The sequence below is a fragment of the Penicillium vulpinum genome, assembly GCF_028829585.1.
Source record: "Penicillium vulpinum strain IBT 29486 chromosome Unknown utg000002l_segment0_segment0, whole genome shotgun sequence".
Lineage (NCBI taxonomy): Eukaryota > Fungi > Ascomycota > Eurotiomycetes > Eurotiales > Aspergillaceae > Penicillium > Penicillium vulpinum.
The window spans coordinates 4,514,943-4,533,716 of NW_026643242.1; the positions used below are offsets into that span (position 1 = coordinate 4,514,943).

Here is an 18,774-nt window from a genome sequence, read left to right on the forward strand (position 1 = left end):
TAGACTGCTATGTTGTACACATTCATACATTGTAGAAGAGTTATGTTGTTGTCTAATCTACTCTAGATGCTAATACGAATACATTTTAGGCTAGACCAGTTCGGCAATCAATGATTTACATTGATCCAGGGCTCGGAGATGTCAGACTCTGATATTGCGTAGATGTTTCAACGTCGCCCCCTATTGCCGCATGTCTTCGATTGGTCTGGTGGATGTATCACGTTGTTCTATTCTTTTTCTTTTTTTTTTTTTTTTTTCTTTTTTTTCCGTTTGTCATTTTTCCTGGGGAGGGTGGACGCGCCTCAAGTATATAATTGATCCCATCTCCCCTTTTTATAAGGCAATCAATTCTAGTCCTTCCTTTGTGCATTTTCATATTTGCATATACCTATTGTCTCCCTATTCATCTGTATTTATTCCTTTCCTCCCATTGTTCATTTACCAGTTTGGTCAGTGTATGTGATACTAGACCTCCAGTGTTTGACAGACTCCCTCTTCCCAATCCCTCTTCTTCCTTGCAAATATTCTGCAAAGATCTTAGCATTTAGGCAAAATGCACGTTCTCTCCACCATCCTGCCTGCTCTGGGCTTGCTAGCCCATGTATCTTCCGCCGCATACACCCTGCGCGATGACTATGGTACCTCGGACTCGTTCTTCGACCGGTTCAACTTCTACACAGTATGTCCTCCACTAATCCTATCTCTTTGTCCCAACTGTAATACTCATCCAATATATAGGACAGAGACCCTACCAACGGCTTCGTGAGCTACGTTGATCGTAACACCGCCGTAGCCAACGGCCTCATCAACACAGGTAATGGCGTCTACATCGGCGTCGACCATTCCAACACCGCCACCAGTCCTGGCCGCAAGAGTGTCCGCCTGGAGGGTACCACCACCTACAAGCATGGCCTTGTTATTCTCGATCTAGCCCATATGCCCGGCAGTGTATGTGGCAGCTGGCCCGCCTTGTAAGAGCCTCCTTCTTATCCCTTGTTCTAATATAAACTAACCCCCCACAGCTGGATGCTTGGCTCGAACTGGCCAAACAATGGCGAAATCGACATCATCGAAGGCGTAAACGAGCAATTACAAAACCAAGTGGCCCTGCACACCTCCAACGGCTGCACTATCAACAACAGCGGCTTCACAGGCTCCCTCCTAACACCAAACTGCTACGTCGAAGCCCCTGGCCAATCCTCAAACAGCGGCTGCACAATCCAAGACGGAAACACCCAGTCCTACGGCACAGGTTTCAACAACGTCGGCGGCGGCGTCTACGTTACTGAATGGACCAGTTCAGCCATCTCAGTCTGGTTCTTCCCTTCCTACGCTGTGCCAGGTGATATCTCGTCTGGAAATCCTAACCCGGCGGCTTGGGGTGCGCCCACGGCTCGCTTTGCCGGTGGCTGTGATATCAATTCGCATTTCAATGATCTGCAAATCATCTTTGATATTACTTTCTGTGGCGACTGGGCGGGCTCGGTTTGGGGTTCGTCGAGTTGTGCTAGTCGGGCTGGATCGTGTGTCGACTTCGTGCAGAATAACCCTTCGGCTTTCCAGGAAACTTACTGGCGGGTGCGCTCGCTGAAGGTTTATCAGGATTCGACTATCATGGGTGTTCAGGTGGGGGATGTGGACGAAGAGGTTGATGTGGTGGAGGTCGATGTGGAGGTTGATGCTGGTGGGGATGACTCGGAGTTGTTTGAGCATTCTGCCCCTAAATCCTCTATGAAGCATCGTCGCGGACATCACCGTGTTGGACATGGTCATGGTCATGTTTAGATGGCGATGATGACGGTGCTGGCTGGATGGATTGTTTTTTGCTTTGAGGGCGATATGGGTTCGATCTGTTTTGCATTTCGATTGTGATTCCCCCTTTTTTTTCAGCCTCTTGATTCCCATCTGTTTTACGGTCTCTTTACTCGTCTGGGGTCCCCTGGCCTGTGCTAGCGGCTGTGGAGGGACGAGCGCGCTTGATACGCTTCATGCTTTACGCTTTATGACTTTGTGAATACCGTTTCTATCTCGATAGTGATATGAGAAATCAAAATCTGCAATGAGGATTATGAGCATAGTTATTGTTTTGTAGATATTTCGTCTGGACTGTAAGTGCCGAGTAAATCTTCGATGGCTATACAGCCCGTAGGATCTTCGACTTTAGGTCCGACAAGATGCTACTAGAAATAACAAGTAAGACGACATCATTCATTATGTACTCGAACATATGTAATATCTAACAGTCATATTAACATTATTATTAAAATCTCAATACCCAAACCCAAGAACATCACGCTGATCATCCGTAAGCCTCCCCCACTCCAGAAGCAGCCGGAAGAAGTAAATCTCCATATCCTCCTTTCTCAACGCCGTACCCGCCCACTCCCGCCCTTCCTCCGCAATCAATTTCCCCTCTCGATGATGCGCCTTCATTCGCACCTGACTCTCGGGAGCAGACACGCCCGCAAAGTACGCAAGCGTACTCCACAGCCCATGAAGACGGATATCAACAGGAACGAAGTGCATCCACGAAGTGACACGGGAGTCGAACCACTGGCGGAACAGACCCGTTTTGAGAGGTAGGCTGTGGCTGTGTAGGAAGGGGAGGAAACGGCCGCTGAATCCAGCGCCGTCGAGGTCGAAGAGGAAGCGGTGCGACCAGTGTGCTTGGAAGTCTGCCCAGCCAGCGGTACCCAATTCTGCGGCTTGTTCAGCGCAGTCCTCGCAGCGGACGATTGGGTTGGCGAGGTGGACGGCGGTTTGGAGATGTAGGTTTGAGGTTGGGGCGTTGCCGTCCATTATTTTGTAGCGGAAGAAGTTTTCGTTCGAGTCTGTTGGGAGGAGGACGGAGACTTTGTTGTTTGTGTTGTTGTTTATTAGGTGGGCGAAGCGCTGGCGGGGCATTCCTTTCCATTCGCCGAAACGGCTGATGCCTTCTGATGTGCTGCCGAGCCAGTAGAGGGAGTTCTGTTTTTGGCTGTATTCTGGATCTGGGTGTTCGTCTGTGGGTTCGTATTTTGCTTTTTCGATGTAGTTCCATGGGCTTGGGAAGAGGATGTCGTTAAACCCAGTTATAGCACTCTGGCTGAATACCGGGATGAGTTCCTGTGACACCTTAAATGAGGCTGGGGAGATTAGAAGACCGTGGAGAAAGGCAAGGTCTGGTTGGTGGCAGATTTCAGAGGCGATGTTGTAATCGAGGGGGAATTGGCCCATAGAATGAGGAGCTATGCAGGATAGACAGGTTTCACGACGATTCCAGATTCGCTGAGATCGAGCCTTTGATGAAGGTGGGCAGACTGCGCTCACGTAAGGGTCGAAAATGCCCCTCCACGCTCCGTCGGTGAATACGGTAATGTTGGTTTGATCGGCTGGTTCAATCGGGGCCCAGCCCTCTTCTCTGTTTGTCGACCAAGTCTGCACCAGGCGCTCTTGAGGGATCACTTCTTGCATTTCGGTCTGTCGGTTCAGCATTGAGATCTTCTCCCAAGGAACTGCAACACGTGGTTCATCATTCAGATTGAAAACCAAGTCCATATCTGGGAGATATTTGGCGAAATCTTTCATCATATCCGCGGCACCCTGCACCATCCACGCATGAGTCGGTTTGATGCCTTCTTGCACCATGGCCGTGCCGTTGCGAATAATGATACCACCGAGATCATTGAAAGGGTTGGTGGCCAGTTCGTGCGTCATTGCACGGATGTGCTCCGGGGCCAGGGCTCGGAAGGGAAGTAAATCATGGTGTATCTGGTCGAAATCATCAATGATAGCTGATGATCGGTTAGTGGCATATCGATACCATTCGTCAAAGCCCCTAGACGAAGATTAGTTGAGTCATACAAGAGACATTGTTATACAAAACATACGGTGGTGGATGCTGGTTATATCGCCTCCGGTATTCGGTAACAGCATCTCCGAGATTCCTGCTCATAGCTGCCTGAGCGAGATAGTTCTCATGCTGAATTTTGCCATTGTTGATGAGGAACTCAATCGGATGTCTATCAACAAGGCTATGATTGCTCACTGCAAAAACGAGACTAATTCCACATAGCACGGCGAACAATATTTGCATGGCAACGTTAGTGCGGTATAATCTCGGCTCTTCGTCATGAACCACTCGCGCAAAAAGAAATAGGAGGGCTCCCGTAAGCGACATAGCGAACGGGAGGACAGCATGAGCTAGGGAGATGAATGGGAAGGACGATTGTACCCCGGTGAGGACCGATACAGAGGAGAAGTATACGATCATGAAACCGCCAATAATTGAGACTCCCAGGATATCGAAATGTGGTAACTAGGAAAATTAGTACTGATGGAGAAATAAATAAGGAGAATTGGGAAGACTAACCATATACCAGGCCGACAAGACCAGTATCACAACCAACACAGACTGGCTGAAAGCACCGCGCGAATACTCTAGGTCCAACATAGGTTGACCAGCAAGTTCAGGAGAGCTATCTGGTAATGGTACCAACATTGATAAAAGACTCCAGACTAAGGAAAGACCCTAGAAGGACTGTCAGAACATGTATAACCAGCACGATCGTAGACGGCCACTTACCAAGAGGCCAGCGCCAAGGCATGTCAAAGCTCGTTTTCTGCGCGCATCATCAAATTGAGAACCAATCCGACATAGCTCGGTGATACTAATAAGTATAACAGAGTCAGCAACCAGGTTGAACAGCCTGTATGATCGTAGTCGCGATGCGCCATGCAACACAATGGGACAGATGTATGTTGACCGAGTTCCAGCCGAGAAGGATGAAGCCAAGAGCCCACCAATAGACAAAAACGCAGCTGCAATTAAACCTCTGGAGCGACTTTGCGTAAGATAATAGAAGCTCCGACGGGAAACAGAGTAGACCACTTGCAGCGGCAGCTTTTCGAATTGTTGGATGGGGACATATCTGTCTACTTGTCGCGGTCGCTGGTTGCGCCAGTAGTCATAGAGCGAAATCACGAAAGGAATAGCGTACTATTCAAGACAGCGCGTTAGCCGCATGCAAAAATTGAACGATAACCAAGGTATTTGGTCACTCACAGCGTATCCAGCAGGCGCGCATTCGGGATTCCGAGTTACCTGGCGGAATGATTCAAGGCGCAAACCACACAACCCCATAAAAAGACCTATCTTTATCCACCACGATTGAAACCGTAGCCGAGGGCGAGTCTCGCCATCGCCCAGTGAGAAAGATGAGGTCGATACACGGGAAGGAAGCTCAAATTGCTCCGCGAGAGGAATAGCTGGTCGTTTACTTATCGGCGAGGATGGCGATGACCCCAATGAAACGAACCGACTCCATACTAGTAAAGTAATCCCGGTAAGGAAACAGACCAGAACAGATGTACTGACGGGGCGGTCTTTATCGGCGCAACAGTCAGATCACGTTCTATAACTATATTGATATCAACGGCGGCGACTCACCAAAAGCGAATGTGGTATTGTAGGAAGTAGTAAGGAATAGCGAGCTCAAAAGAAACGTGCTACTCATAGAATGCGATCGTGAGCTTGAGTTTTTAGTAACATAGCTTGCTAGGTACTCACCCCACACAGGCCTTCGGCCCAAGGTCGGAAGATAAATGTATCATATTGCGCCCAATCGTGTTATGGTCGTTAGGAAGCGTGATAGGCCATCGCTATGATTTCAAGAATGAACTGAACGATTGAAAGGGCGCAAGATCAAAGAGCAGAAGATTAACCTCCTGTGGGTCTCCAGGAGATTGACAGTGTTCGAAACATGGGAAAAAAGCAGGGCAGGGAGGACCAAGAGGGCCCTTTGCTCCATTATTGACGACTAATCAAAGCCATCCCCGGGGCCGGAGTGTTGATCCATTAGGGTTGCGTCAACGGACGGGCGATGATATCTTTGACCGTTGGACTTTTTTTCGCTGTGCTCGTAACCATGGACCCTACCTGGCACCGCTTGTATTCCTGGTAAGTATCTTGCCAATGATAACGGCGGAATGTCTGCAGCCACTGCGCCCAAATGTGTTAGCTCCTAGTAGTTAGCCGGTTTTGTACTGGAGTTATATTGCCAAAGCTCGTAAGCAAGAAATACCGAGCTGACCAGCGGCCAAAATCAAGGCTTGGTCTACTTCAAGCCCCACTTCTACACGGGCGAGCGTCATGTTGGACCTTTCAGTGCATACAACATATGTATGTTGGACTTTGGGCACAAAGTATATCATGCCCAGCCCTGTAAGCAGACACTGCAACTCTTCCAATACATGCCCATAAAGAATGTTCATAGGCAGCAATAAGTAGTGCACGCGTCATCTCGGTGAAGACACTATATTCTATCGGCTCATTCGGCTGAGATGTCGTGAAATAAAGATGGTCTGGGCGACCCATGGTATTGCAACCACTTAGACTAAACTCAAAAAGGCTAGTGTATGTACTAATTGGGCAGGTTTACGTCACCTGGTAGTCATGTGACTTGGCCAGGGTCCAGGGGATACGTCGACTGTCTGCCCAATAAAACTGCATTCGCGGCTAGTCTGTTTCGACCCTTCGATTTTCAACATATAATGCACGTGACTTCCCGCCTAGTGTTTACGGGACCAATCACACGATATAAAAAGACCCGCACCGTGTAGCTTCAATAAAGAACATTTCGAAGAGTAAAAAAAAATATGTGCTTCTCTTTGATTAAGCGTGTCATCCTTAGTGCAGGGGCCATGCTAATCTTCTCTGTATATTTTCATTTGACCATATGCCCCGAAGGGCGAAATGTTTATTCGTTCTGTACTATATAACCTCACTTTCTGGCAGAATTATACCGCCTACCTCTTTAGACCGTGGCTGGCAGATCCAGCCACGTGATATGAGATAAAAAGGCCTGGGCGGTGGAATGCCTCAGGCGGTGTCGGACAGCAGTATCATTTTTTCTAACCGCTGGGAAGTTTTTTGGTCGCAAGACGAAGTGAAGTGTTTTTTTGCCAATCAACACTAATCCGGAATCGCCATGCCTCGCAAGGCGATTGACTCGCGGATTCCCGCTCTTATTCGAAATGGTGTGCAGGAGAAGAAGCGCAGCTTCTTCGTGGTTGTTGGCGACCATGCCAAGGATGTGATCGTCCATCTTCACTATATTATGTCCAGCGTGGACGTGAAGCAGAACAAGTCAGTACTATGGGCTTACAAGAAGGATCTTCTCGGCTTCACCAGTCACCGCAAGAAGCGCGAAATGAAGATCAAGAAGGAGGTCAAGCGTGGCATTCGCGAACCCAACCAGGAAGACCCATTCGAACTTTTCATCACCCTCAACCAGATCCGCTATGTCTACTACAAGGAAACCGAGAAGATTTTGGGTAACACCTACGGCATGTGTGTGTTGCAGGACTTCGAGGCCATGACTCCCAATTTGCTTGCACGAACCGTCGAGACCGTCGAGGGTGGAGGTTTGGTGATCCTGCTGTTGAAGAGCATGACCAGTCTGAAGCAGCTTTACACTATGTCCATGGATATTCACTCGCGATACCGAACGGAAGCACACGATGATGTTGTCGCTCGTTTCAACGAGCGATTCATCCTGTCCCTCGGAAGCTGCGATTCGTGTCTGGTGGTCGACGACGAGCTGAACGTGTTGCCCATCTCCGGCGGCAAGACCGTGAAGCCCCTCCCCGCTCCCGAAACAACCGACGAGTCAGCTTTCGGCACAAAGAAGGAATTGAAGGAAATCAAGGAGAGTTTGGCGGACTCAAAGCCCGTGGGCCCTCTGCTCAGTTTGGCTCGCACCGTGGATCAAGCGAAGGCACTCCTGACCTTTGTTGATGCTATCGCTGAAAAGACGCTGAGGAGCACTGTTACACTGACTGCCGGTCGTGGACGAGGAAAGTCCGCCGCTCTCGGTGTCGCCATTGCCGCAGCTGTCGCTCACGGCTACAGCAACATCTTCATCACTTCTCCCAGCCCGGAGAACTTGAAGACCCTCTTCGAATTCATCTTCAAGGGCTTCGATGCACTTGGATATCTCGACCATGTTGACTACACCATCCTGCAGTCGACCAACCCCGACTTCAACAAGGCCGTTGTGCGTGTCAACATTCACCGCAACCACCGTCAAACCATCCAGTACATTCAGCCCCAGGATGCGCAGGTCTTGGGACAGGCAGAGCTTCTCGTTATCGATGAGGCTGCAGCTATCCCTCTCCCATTGGTGCGCAAGCTGATGGGACCTTACCTGGTGTTCATGTCCTCCACTATCAATGGATACGAAGGCACGGGCCGGTCCCTGTCTCTGAAGTTGATTCAACAACTGCGGGAACAATCCCGAAGTGGAGTCAAGACAGAAGATACCGATGTCGCCGACCGCAGCACAGGCAAGTCCGCCAAGGGTGCCGACAAAAACCTCACCGGCCGAACCTTGAGGGAGATCACCCTCTCAGAGCCCATTCGATATGCCCCGGGTGATTCTGTTGAGAAATGGCTGAACAAGGTCCTCTGCCTTGACGCAACTCTTCCCAAGTCACACGTGAACACACAAGGATGTCCTCACCCCTCGCAGTGCCAGCTGCTTCAGGTCAACCGTGATACCCTCTTCTCCTTCCACCCTGTTTCCGAGAAGTTCTTGCAGCAGATGATGGCGCTCTATGTTGCCAGCCACTACAAAAACACCCCCAACGATCTTCAGCTTATGAGTGATGCTCCCGCCCATCAACTCTATGTGCTCGTCCCGCCTATTGACGAGGAGGCCACCAAGTTGCCCGAGCCTCTTTGCGTCATTCAGGTCGCTCTTGAAGGTCGCATCAGTCGCCAGAGTGTGCTCAACAGTCTGAGCCGTGGTCAGCGCGCAGGAGGTGATCTCATCCCGTGGTTGGTCAGCCAGCAGTTCCAGGATGAGAACTTCGCCAGTCTCTCAGGTGCTCGTGTTGTCCGTATCGCAACCAACCCCGAATACGTGGGTATGGGATACGGTTCCCGGGCTATGGAGCTTCTCGTCGACTTCTTCGAGGGCAAATTCACCAGCTTGGAGGAGGAGCAAACCTCCACCGAAGAGCAAATGGTCCGTGTTACAGACGAGGAGCTCGCCAGCTCTAGCCTTTTGGATGACAACATCCACGTCCGAGACATTCGCTCCATGCCCCCGCTGTTCGGCAAGCTGACCGAGCGTCGCCCTGATGTCCTTGACTACATCGGTGTCAGCTACGGTCTCACCCCATCCCTCCACAAGTTCTGGAAGCGCGGCTCTTTTGTCCCCGTATATCTGCGTCAGACCCCCAACGAACTCACCGGAGAACACTCTTGTGTGATGGTCCGCACTCTGTCCACCGGCGAGGCTGACGACGCCTGGCTGAGCGCCTACGCGCGCGACTTCCACAAGCGATTCATCTCGCTGATGTCCTACCAATTCGGGCAGTTCCCGTCCGTCCTCTCCCTCAGCATCTGCGAGTCTGCCAACTCCGGTGCCAAGAAGGACCCCAAGTTCAAGCCGCGCATGCTGCAGAAAGCCGATCTCGATGCCGCTTTCTCACCATTCGATCTCAAGCGTTTGGACAGCTACGCCAACAACCTCTTGGACTACCACGTCATCCTGGACCTTGTCCCCGCTCTCTCCGAATACTACTTTGGCAACCGTCTCGATGGCAAGGTCAGCCTCTCAGGCGTGCAGCAATCCATCCTCCTCGCCATCGGTCTGCAGCACAAGAACCTTGACGACATCGAGAAGGAGCTGAACCTCCCCTCCTCCCAGCTCCTCGCCATGTTCCTCAAGATTGTCCGCAAGATTTCCACCCACTTCCGCAATCTGATCGAGAGCGATATCGAGCAATCTCTGCCCGCACAGAAGGTCCGTATCGAGACCTCTGCCGCTCACGACGATGAGCCCGAAGTCAACCTTCAGCCTCTCCCCGTCTCTCTCGAGGATGAGCTCCGCGAAGGAGGCAAGCAGATCGATGAGGAGATGCGCGCCAAGCAGCGTGCTCTGGCTGCAGCTAACCCGTAAGTTTCAATCACGTCCCCCATCTATCGAAACAACAATAACTGATTTCCAGCCCACAGTGATGGACTTGACGGCTCCAAGCCTTCTAAGCGCAAGAAGACTGAGACTGCGCGCGATATCTACGACAAGGAGATTGACTCGAAGAGACAAAAGATGATCAAGAGGGGCACTGAGGGCCGCAAAAAGCGCTGAATGATTTAGGTTCTGGGCAGTTTTCTTTTTGCATTAATGTACGGTGTTCGGTCTGGGTCTAAAAAGACTTGCTTGTGTCTAGTGTTTGTCTGTATTCAAGGTTCATCTTTCCACAGGATATTCGTCTCTTGTACATACATATGAATCATGTGTTTATTATGCCTACAATAATCTGGCTGTTCCGTAGCGATAGATGGGATATTCCCTAACAACTCGATACATTGGGTACATACCTAAACTTATGCGGACCGCTCTTAAAACTTAAAAAAAATGAACTTAGATAGAGGTCACCAAACTAGCATCGGCCTCTTCCAGGGAGTGTGAAATGATCACAGCTCATCATGCTCGACGACGGGTTCCTCGGCCTCAGCCTTAGTCTCAGCTTCGGGTTCAACCTCAGCTTCAGCCTCAGCCTCAGCCTCAGCCTCAGCCTCAGTCTCAGCCTCTACCTCGACAGTCTCAGTTTCAGGCTCAACCTCAGCTTCCGCCTCAGCCTCAACGCTGGCAACAATACCCTCAGGCAACTTCTCCTTAGATCCCTCACCCAACCGAATGCCATCAATCCAAGACTCGACAGCAACAGCTCCAAAGTCCCCATCAGCACCGCTGAACCGACGCCACCAGCCGCGACGCGCATTCAATGCGATAATCTCAACAGTCTGGCCATCAGCCAATGCCAATGCCTCACGCAGAGTCTTGGATCCAGTGTTGATAGCAGGGACAGCATACAGCGGGAAGAGATGTGTTCCGCGCTGGGCGTGCTTATGTCCGATTTCAGCGAAGCTCGCGAGAGCCTCGGTAGCAGATGCTGGAAGCGCGGCGTCGGGCTCGCTCGCCTCGGGAAGGATGACTAGCACACAGGTGCCGGACTTCGGTGCGAGACAGGCTGACTCGAGGGATTCGGCGGTGGAGAGGGTTGGGATTGGGGGTACGGGGATGGGAACCTGAACGGGCTTTTCAGAGGGGTCTGTTTCGTCCTGGTCCTGGGAGGCGCTTGGCTTGAGGTCTTCGGCGTCGTCGACGACAGAGGTAGGCTTGGAAGCGGGCTTGGACTTTGGTTTCGGCTTGGGCTTGGAGTCGGAGGCGGAGCGGGGTGACGCATCTGGGTTGGGTGCGGCGGCTTGGCTCAGGAACTCGGTGATGGGCTTCTTCTTCAGCTCGCCGGTGTAGAGCTTGTGCTCGGCGTCGGCGCTGGGGACGAGGACAAGAGCCGGGAACTCAGTTACGCCGAACTTCTCCACAGACGCGGATTCCTTGTCGCGTACTTGGGCGATGTCAATTGCGCCGAGGAAGTCAACTGCCAGGGCGCGGATCAGCGCGCCGGTTGTGCCCTTCTCTGTGAAGAGGATGGCTTTGGGCCAGTCCTCGTTTTGTCCGAGCCATTTGTCCAGGTCCTTGTCTGTTGCGCGCTTCACGTGGTTGGGGATGCGGTCGACAACTGCGTCGACGATGCCTTTGGCGGTACGCGCGCCTTGATAGTCCTCCACGCGGGGCTTTCCGGGCTTTTTGGAAGGTGTCACGATTTTCAGGGTCGGGAAGCCCTGAACACCCATCTGTCCGCAGAAAGGTTTATTTTCGTCATCGTCGCAGTTGATTGCGGCGACTTTCGCGAGTCCGTCGAGGTTTTTCGCGGCTTTTTCATAGGCAGGCTTGAGGTTCTTGCAGTGGCCGCACCAGGGCGCGTAGAATCTAAGAGAAAATGTGAGTGAAGGTCGGAGGGGAGAGGCAGAGAGGTAGATAGCTCTAGTGCGGGACAGCTTACTCGACGATCTATAGAGTAGCCAACCATTAGTCGATTGTGGGCATTCAAGAAGATGATCGACACTCACCGAGGTATGATTTGAATTCGCAATGAGCGACTTGTAGGTTTTGGGATTCAACTGGATCACCGGCGAATTCTTGGTGTATAGTCCATCGGCGTTAACAGGTAGTGCCGCAAGGAATGCGACAAGCAAAAGACTGGCGCTGTGCAGCATGGTGTATTGTAATTTGAATGCAGAAATGAGATTCAGCAAAGAAACTAAAGAAGCATAAAGAAAAGACAGAGATGGTCCGAAGCTTTACGCAAGGTGTCCTGAAGCTCTTGGCATGCGGTCTTACTATACTGGTCTAGGTACTAACAATGAATACATATACGTTATAGTAAGTTATCAAAATACCTCAATATATACGATATATGCGTATTATACGTCATGAATTATTATAAAAATGGTCCGCTGTCAAAAGTATCTATAGCTCTTGAAACTCCAGGGATATCAAAAAGAATTACTTAAACATCCTATGGACTTAATCAGAACATCTCCAAATCCCGTCCCTTTTCTTTGTGATAAACACAACCCAACAATGACTAGACCAAAAGAGAGCCACGATGTAGCCTTTCTTCCTCCTGAATTATTCTGGATGATTCTACGTTACCTACAACCAAACGAACTAGTCCGTTGTCGCCGCGTCTCACGTGCCTGGAACGAAGCTTTTACCAACCCAAATATCCTCCTCCCACTCCTAAAGAGATGTTACCCATGGACAAAAGAAGCCAAAAGCCTACGCTCAGAAATATCGAATGAAGAAAAAGAAGACGAAGGTTGTCGGCTTTTTGACCAAGTCGCTTCACGATACTATCACTTAGGACAAGGCAAACCCCGCTCTATCGAAAAGTACCGCCTCTGCGATGACTTTGGTAGCACCGGAGACCGGGAATGGTATCAGGTCCAGCCATGGGAGTCACACGCTAGTCATAAGAAACGCTTTGTTGACCGCCAGTTCTCTGAGGCTTTATGGACTTTCGAGGATGGCCTACTCGTCTACCCCAGCGCCGATTATCAGTTTCTTGTACTTATGGATTTGGAAACGGACGGGCAGTTCACGGTGCCGTTTATTATTCGTGGCAAAGTTGTTCGTCGGGTACGGTTGCAGAAGAGGTTGCTTGTCGTTGAGTGGGCTGAACCGAAGGCATTTCACTGGTTGAATGATAGCGATGGCGTGCATCGACACTTTGCATCCTCCTTTGATGTGACGAAGGGTGAGAATCAACGCTGGAATATTGTCCCACGCAATGAATGGAAGATTATGTTTTTGGGACATCCGCTGAGCGAGCGGGATCGGTTCTTCTCCTCACATAGCAATACTCACTATGTGATTTATATATGGCAGCCAAATCGAAGCTTGTACACCGCCGACGAGGATGCGCCCATTGAGTCGTTATCTGTCTGGGACATATCAACCCCATCATCATATCGACCTTCATTGGATCCTACAGGACGACTGAGAGACTATTCACCTTCTGACTCTCCATCGATGGTGGCACAATTCGGGTTCCGAGACCTGGAGTTCTTCGGCATCCGACAAAGAGGCTGTCCCAGCATTCAACGATTGGAGATTACGGATGATGCCCAGGCAGTCGAGATTACAGAAAACTTTTGCATCCGGCTGGAAGACCAACCACCGGAGCCATACGGGTTTCCTCAGCCCATTACTACAAGCATTCCTCTAGGAGATGGGCCTCACCAGCGCCGGGATTTTGCAGGGATTCTGCCACCTTACCGCGGGAACTGCAGTATGCAGGCGGAGGCTATGAGGTATGATGGGTTCATCATGGACCCTTGGTATGGCGTCATTGCTCAAGTGAGTATACTCGAGCCCGATGTCGGCTTTTGTCTTCACTTTGATCCGTGGACGTGGATCCAAGACCAGCTTGTCTATTTGACTATTCAGACACCTCACTCGAGCACCACTTGTGTTAATTGGGATTTTATCGGCAGGGGGAGGCTGGTCGGTTGTGAGAACTATTTGGTGGGTGAGAATTGCAATCGAGAGCTAGTTATTTACCGGTTTGATAGATGATTGAAGATTTCAAGATGAATTGAGTGTGAATTGAAGTTGAATTGAAGATTAGTTGAAGAGTTTTTGCTACGCTACGAATGACGGTGTAATAGATACAAGTTTTTATTTCTATTGAGCTGTGGTTCACCTCTTAAAGCCTATATCGATCCCTCATTCTATTTATTATGCACTTCTCTTGTTATGCCGGTGGGATATCGTGCTGATCGCAGTTTAGACTAAGCCAATCCATAATGGTGACAAAGCTTGGACCGCTGATCGTGTCAATGCTATACCGAGCATGCAGATCTGGAATCATTTGACTATTTGAAATTATTTTTCCACCAATTGTACACTCTTCCGAGTTGATATGGATATTTGATTTGGATTTAGACTTGTCTGCTTCCCCGCAAATTGAGATCCAAGTATATATCTCAACATCAAGAAGCTGTAGTGTGTAGACTTATTTTTTTTTCCAACTCAGCTACATTGATTACCGCTTCTAAATACTCTCGTTACTGCAATCCCTGCCACCCAAGCATTCGAACATGGGTGATATTGTCCCGCAGAAAAAACGGTATGCGCTGATTGGCACGGGGGGAAGATCGGCTTTGTTCTACACGAGCATTGCGAAGGATTACAATAAGACCAGCACTCTCGTTGCAGTCTGCGACACCAATCAGACCAGACTCAATTATGCGAAAGCCAATATCGAGGCCTTGGGCCACGAACCCGTCCCAACCTATCTCGCTGCCGATTTTGATCTCATGATCAAGGAAACCAAGCCGGATGAGGTTATTGTTACCACCATTGACCGTACCCATCACACTTACATCGTCCGTGCCTTGGAGCTTGGCTGTAATATTATCACCGAAAAGCCAATGACCATCGATGTACCGCAATGCAATGAGATCCTTTCGGCTGTCGATCGTACCCACCAGAGGGTCAGGGTCACGTTCAACTACCGTTACGCGCCGCATAACACGAAAATATTTGAACTCATTCGATCCGGTGCTATTGGTACCGTTACGAGCATTCACTTTGAATGGATGCTCAACACATCCCACGGCGCAGACTACTTCCGACGTTGGCATCGTGATGCTCGGAACAGCGGCGGCCTTCTGGTTCATAAATCCACCCACCATTTCGACTTGATCAACTTCTGGCTGCAGTCTCGACCAAGGACAGTGTACGCACAGGGAGACCTCAAGTTCTACGGCAAGAAAAACGCCGAGGAGCGGGGTGTGACCCAGTTCTACTCGAGAGCTCATGGCAGCGAAGCTGCGAAGAATGACCCATTTGCACTGCATCTGGACGAAACCCCTCAGTTAAAGTCTCTCTACCTGGACGCCGAGCATGAAGACGGCTACTTCCGTGATCAGAGTGTCTTTGGTGATGGAATCAGCATCGAAGACACGATGAACGTGCTTGTTCGATACGAGAACAACGCAGTTTTGACGTACTCTCTCACTGCTTATGCCCCCTGGGAGGGCTTCCGTGTCAGTTTCAACGGAACAGGCGGGAGACTGGAGGCAGAGATTGTTGAGAGCAGCTATGTCAACTCTGGTGGAGAGCAATCCTTGGAAGGTGCAGCCGAAAGTACAACTCTTCTTCTGCGGCCTCTGTTCCAAGAGCCGCGCAAGATTGAGATTGTGCAAGGTGCAGGTGGGCATGGAGGAGGTGATAATGTGCTGCTTCGTGATATTTTTGGAGAATCTGAGCCAGATGAGTACATGAGAGCTGCTAGTCATATTGATGGTGCTGCTTCTATTCTGACTGGTGTCGCTGCCAATCGCTCGATCCGTACCGGACAGGTGGTAAACGTCAAAGACATACTCGACCTTCCTTGATTAGTGGGTTTTTGAAATTTAAGCTCCATAGAGTATTTTTATTTTTACAATACACGTGTATGAATCGAATTTTGTTCATGAACTAGCAATTCGCAAGACATCCATTCGTTCTCAGGAGATTGATATCAGCTACTACACAGAACTCTCGAGTGCCTCGTTTGCAAATGTCACATCTAAAGTATTATAACTAAAAACTTTAGCAGTTCATGCATAACCAATGGAGGATCCCCGAGAGACCTACATGTGAGAAGCAGAAAACGGCTAACTGGTTTAAAGGGGTTAAAGGGGATAATGGGAGTAAATGGAAAGTTCTCCCCCAAGTATTGGCCTGCCAAGACCCATTGATCCACTTGATTTGATATAGCCTCACATGGGAATGAGGGGAAGTACAAAGGATTCCGATGTAGTATCCTGTTCTCGGGTCAATTGGTAGCGGATGGTTTCCCTGCGTAGTGCTTCCCCGCAATATCAGCCCTCAGCCACCAAAAAGCTTCCAACCGAATAGTCCTTGGCCGTTGTATTTGTTCCTCTTTGTTCGTATTTGCTCTAGTTTTTGTTTCAGTTACCGTTGATAGGTGCAAAAACTGATTTAGACGCTGATACCTTCTATCAGGCCGTGCAACGGGATACAGACCGATCTTACGAGTCATTATGCCTTTTCCGACATTTGCTTTCTACACTAGGGTCAAAGCAATGAGAAGCTATTGTACTAGAAGCGAAAAGAAAGATAAAAGGCTTTGCATTCCATCAATCGAGTACTTAAGCAAGTTGGACCTTGCATTGCGCTTCTTCAACCCCTTGTTATATTCCCCGCCATGGCTGCCCAAGTGAATGATGAAATCTCAACAATTCAGGAGCAGGAGCAGCGCCATGAACGAGCTACACGTTCAAAGGCAGTTGAGTTTTTGACTAGCCATGCCACTGACACTGCGTTCACCTACGAAGAAGAGAAAGCCGTTCTCCGTCGTATCGACAAGCGAATCCTCGTCCTTGTTCTGTGGGCGTATTTCTTCCAACAGCTTGACAAAAGCTCCCTGAGGTAATTATTTTTCATGCTATAATATTTTGCTAATGCTTATGAGACTAATCTGCGATTGGTTAGTTATGTCTCTATCTTCGGCCTACAAGAAGATGCCCATCTAGTCGGCCTACAATATTCCTGGCTTGGGTCTATTCTCTACCTTGCACAATTGGTAATGCAACCTCTTGTGGCACTGATTTTGGTGAAACTCCCTACCGGAAAAGTCCTCGCTAGTGCTATTTTCCTCTGGGGATCAGCACTTTCCATTATGGCCGCTTGCACTGATTTTCCCTCGCTTCTCGGAATGCGCTTCGTCCTTGGCTCATTCGAATCCTGCATTGCACCATGTTGTGTTGCTATCACACAGATGTGGTGGCGACGAAGTGAACAGACTTTGCGGGTCAGCTATTGGAATGCAATGAATGGCCTGACCTCCATCGTTGGCAGTCTTCTCACCTACGGCCTTGGACATATCCACAGCAAGACTTTATATCGGTACCAGACAATCTTCATGTTTTGTGGTCTTTTGACAGTGGTTTACTCTTTTCTTGTTTTCTGGTTAATGCCTGATTCGCCCATGGAAGCTAAGTGCTTGAGCGAGCGGGAGAGACTCATTGCCACTGAGAGACTGCGTGCCAACCAGATGGGTATTTCCAACCAGGAATGGCGATGGGATCATGTTTTAGAGGTTCTCTTTGACCTTAAGACTTGGTGCTGGTTCTTCTCAATTATAACTATCTCGTGCGTACTCAAGTTTTCCCAAGTTTATACGAAAGAAAGAATCTGTACTAACGAGAAATTCGTAATAGTATTGCAAGCGGAGGCATCTCGAGTTTTGGTTCCCTGATTGTCAAGTCATTCGGATTTGACAGCTTCACGACAATCCTATTCAATATCCCTTTCGGAGTCATTCAGATTCTGGCTATCTTATTCACTGGATGGCTAGCCACATGGACCCAACGTAAGGGTCTCGTTATAGCCGGAGCCAGCGTACTGCCAAGCGTCGGAGCCATTATGATGCTAACTGTCCCACGACACAACAAGGGAGTCCTGCTCTTCGGCTACTACTTGGTATCCTCCCGTAACATAGTGATTTATAGGGTCTGCAACTAATTTTCTGGGTTCCAGGTCTCTACAATGGCATCCATCACCCCACTGATATATGGCTGGCAAGCACAGAACACCGCAGGTGACACCAAAAAGAAATGTACCTCTGGCATAGTATTCATCGGCATGTGCGCTGGAAACGTTATTGGGCCGCTCCTTTACTCTACTGAGGAGGCACCATTATACCGAACGGGTCTTATAGCTAACCTTGCTATGTTTGTCGCTGTTGGAACTATTGCTGGGTATGGTCTAGCTTAAACTGTGTGGTTTTATTCTTTGACTAACATTCTTTGGCAGCCTCACTCCTTTCTATCTCATGTACCTGAACAAGAAGCATGAGAAGCGACGCGTGGAACTCGGAAAAGTAGGCCCTGTGGCTGATATGTCTATGCTAGACAAGGAGAAGCGGAAAGCAACCAAGGCAGTGGAGCTGGAGGATATTCGGGATCAAAAAGTCTCGGTGGAACAGGACAATGGTTTGCAGGACGTGACCGACCTGAAGAACGAAGACTTCGTCTATGTTTATTAGCTGTCAAAGATGTGCAGAGCACACTGAATTTACTGGACTGAATATTGTTTGCTCTAGATATGTAAATACTTAGAGTTCCTATGAATCTAGGCAGATATGATGGCTACCAATGCCCAAAGCCATACAAAATATTGCTTGGGATAGTGCAACAACTTTGATTTCATTCAAGCCGTACCAAATTATAGGTATGAACCAAGATACTCGTAGCCTGCTGTGGGGTTTTGGTGTCTTCTTGATTAGCTTCAGCCTATCCAAGGCCAGTTTCCTAGTTGAAAATCCCAAGTAAATGCATACACTCATGTGTGCAATTTTCCC

General features: G+C 49.4%; 7 protein-coding genes across 7 annotated transcripts; 5 read left to right on the plus strand and 2 right to left on the minus strand.

Annotated features, from left to right (window-relative positions):
* Nucleotides 1-553: 553 nt before the first annotated feature.
* N7479_004723 (glycoside hydrolase family 16 protein) lies at nucleotides 554-1,785 on the plus strand (the record flags this gene model as incomplete). Its single annotated transcript, XM_057252420.1, has 3 exons — nucleotides 554-679; nucleotides 739-971; nucleotides 1,023-1,785. 3 exons carry the CDS (start codon nucleotides 554-556, stop codon nucleotides 1,783-1,785), a joined length of 1,122 nt encoding a protein of 373 aa, XP_057111745.1.
* A 483-nt stretch (nucleotides 1,786-2,268) lies between these two features.
* N7479_004724 (putative capsular associated protein) lies at nucleotides 2,269-5,592 on the minus strand (the record flags this gene model as incomplete). The annotated part of the gene is made up of 7 exons (XM_057252421.1): nucleotides 2,269-3,817; nucleotides 3,870-4,297; nucleotides 4,352-4,510; nucleotides 4,565-4,978; nucleotides 5,045-5,364; nucleotides 5,429-5,487; nucleotides 5,549-5,592. The coding sequence occupies 7 exons, from the start codon at nucleotides 5,590-5,592 to the stop codon at nucleotides 2,269-2,271; spliced, it is 2,973 nt and encodes a 990-aa protein (XP_057111746.1).
* A 1,376-nt stretch (nucleotides 5,593-6,968) lies between these two features.
* On the plus strand, nucleotides 6,969-10,136 carry N7479_004725 (ribosome biosynthesis protein KRE33; the record flags this gene model as incomplete). The annotated part of the gene is made up of 2 exons (XM_057252422.1): nucleotides 6,969-9,943; nucleotides 10,004-10,136. The coding sequence occupies 2 exons, from the start codon at nucleotides 6,969-6,971 to the stop codon at nucleotides 10,134-10,136; spliced, it is 3,108 nt and encodes a 1,035-aa protein (XP_057111747.1).
* Nucleotides 10,137-10,465: 329 nt separating this feature from the next.
* N7479_004726 (putative disulfide isomerase) lies at nucleotides 10,466-12,112 on the minus strand (the record flags this gene model as incomplete). Its single annotated transcript, XM_057252423.1, has 3 exons — nucleotides 10,466-11,825; nucleotides 11,899-11,906; nucleotides 11,966-12,112. 3 exons carry the CDS (start codon nucleotides 12,110-12,112, stop codon nucleotides 10,466-10,468), a joined length of 1,515 nt encoding a protein of 504 aa, XP_057111748.1.
* Nucleotides 12,113-12,479: 367 nt separating this feature from the next.
* Nucleotides 12,480-13,976, plus strand: N7479_004727 (F-box protein; the record flags this gene model as incomplete). Its single annotated transcript, XM_057252424.1, has 1 exon — nucleotides 12,480-13,976. The coding sequence occupies one exon, from the start codon at nucleotides 12,480-12,482 to the stop codon at nucleotides 13,974-13,976; it is 1,497 nt and encodes a 498-aa protein (XP_057111749.1).
* A 524-nt stretch (nucleotides 13,977-14,500) lies between these two features.
* On the plus strand, nucleotides 14,501-15,802 carry N7479_004728 (Gfo/Idh/MocA family protein; the record flags this gene model as incomplete). Its single annotated transcript, XM_057252425.1, has 1 exon — nucleotides 14,501-15,802. The coding sequence occupies one exon, from the start codon at nucleotides 14,501-14,503 to the stop codon at nucleotides 15,800-15,802; it is 1,302 nt and encodes a 433-aa protein (XP_057111750.1).
* Nucleotides 15,803-16,617: 815 nt separating this feature from the next.
* N7479_004729 (uncharacterized protein) lies at nucleotides 16,618-18,459 on the plus strand (the record flags this gene model as incomplete). Its single annotated transcript, XM_057252426.1, has 5 exons — nucleotides 16,618-16,841; nucleotides 16,905-17,564; nucleotides 17,633-17,894; nucleotides 17,952-18,172; nucleotides 18,228-18,459. 5 exons carry the CDS (start codon nucleotides 16,618-16,620, stop codon nucleotides 18,457-18,459), a joined length of 1,599 nt encoding a protein of 532 aa, XP_057111751.1.
* Nucleotides 18,460-18,774: the final 315 nt, after the last annotated feature.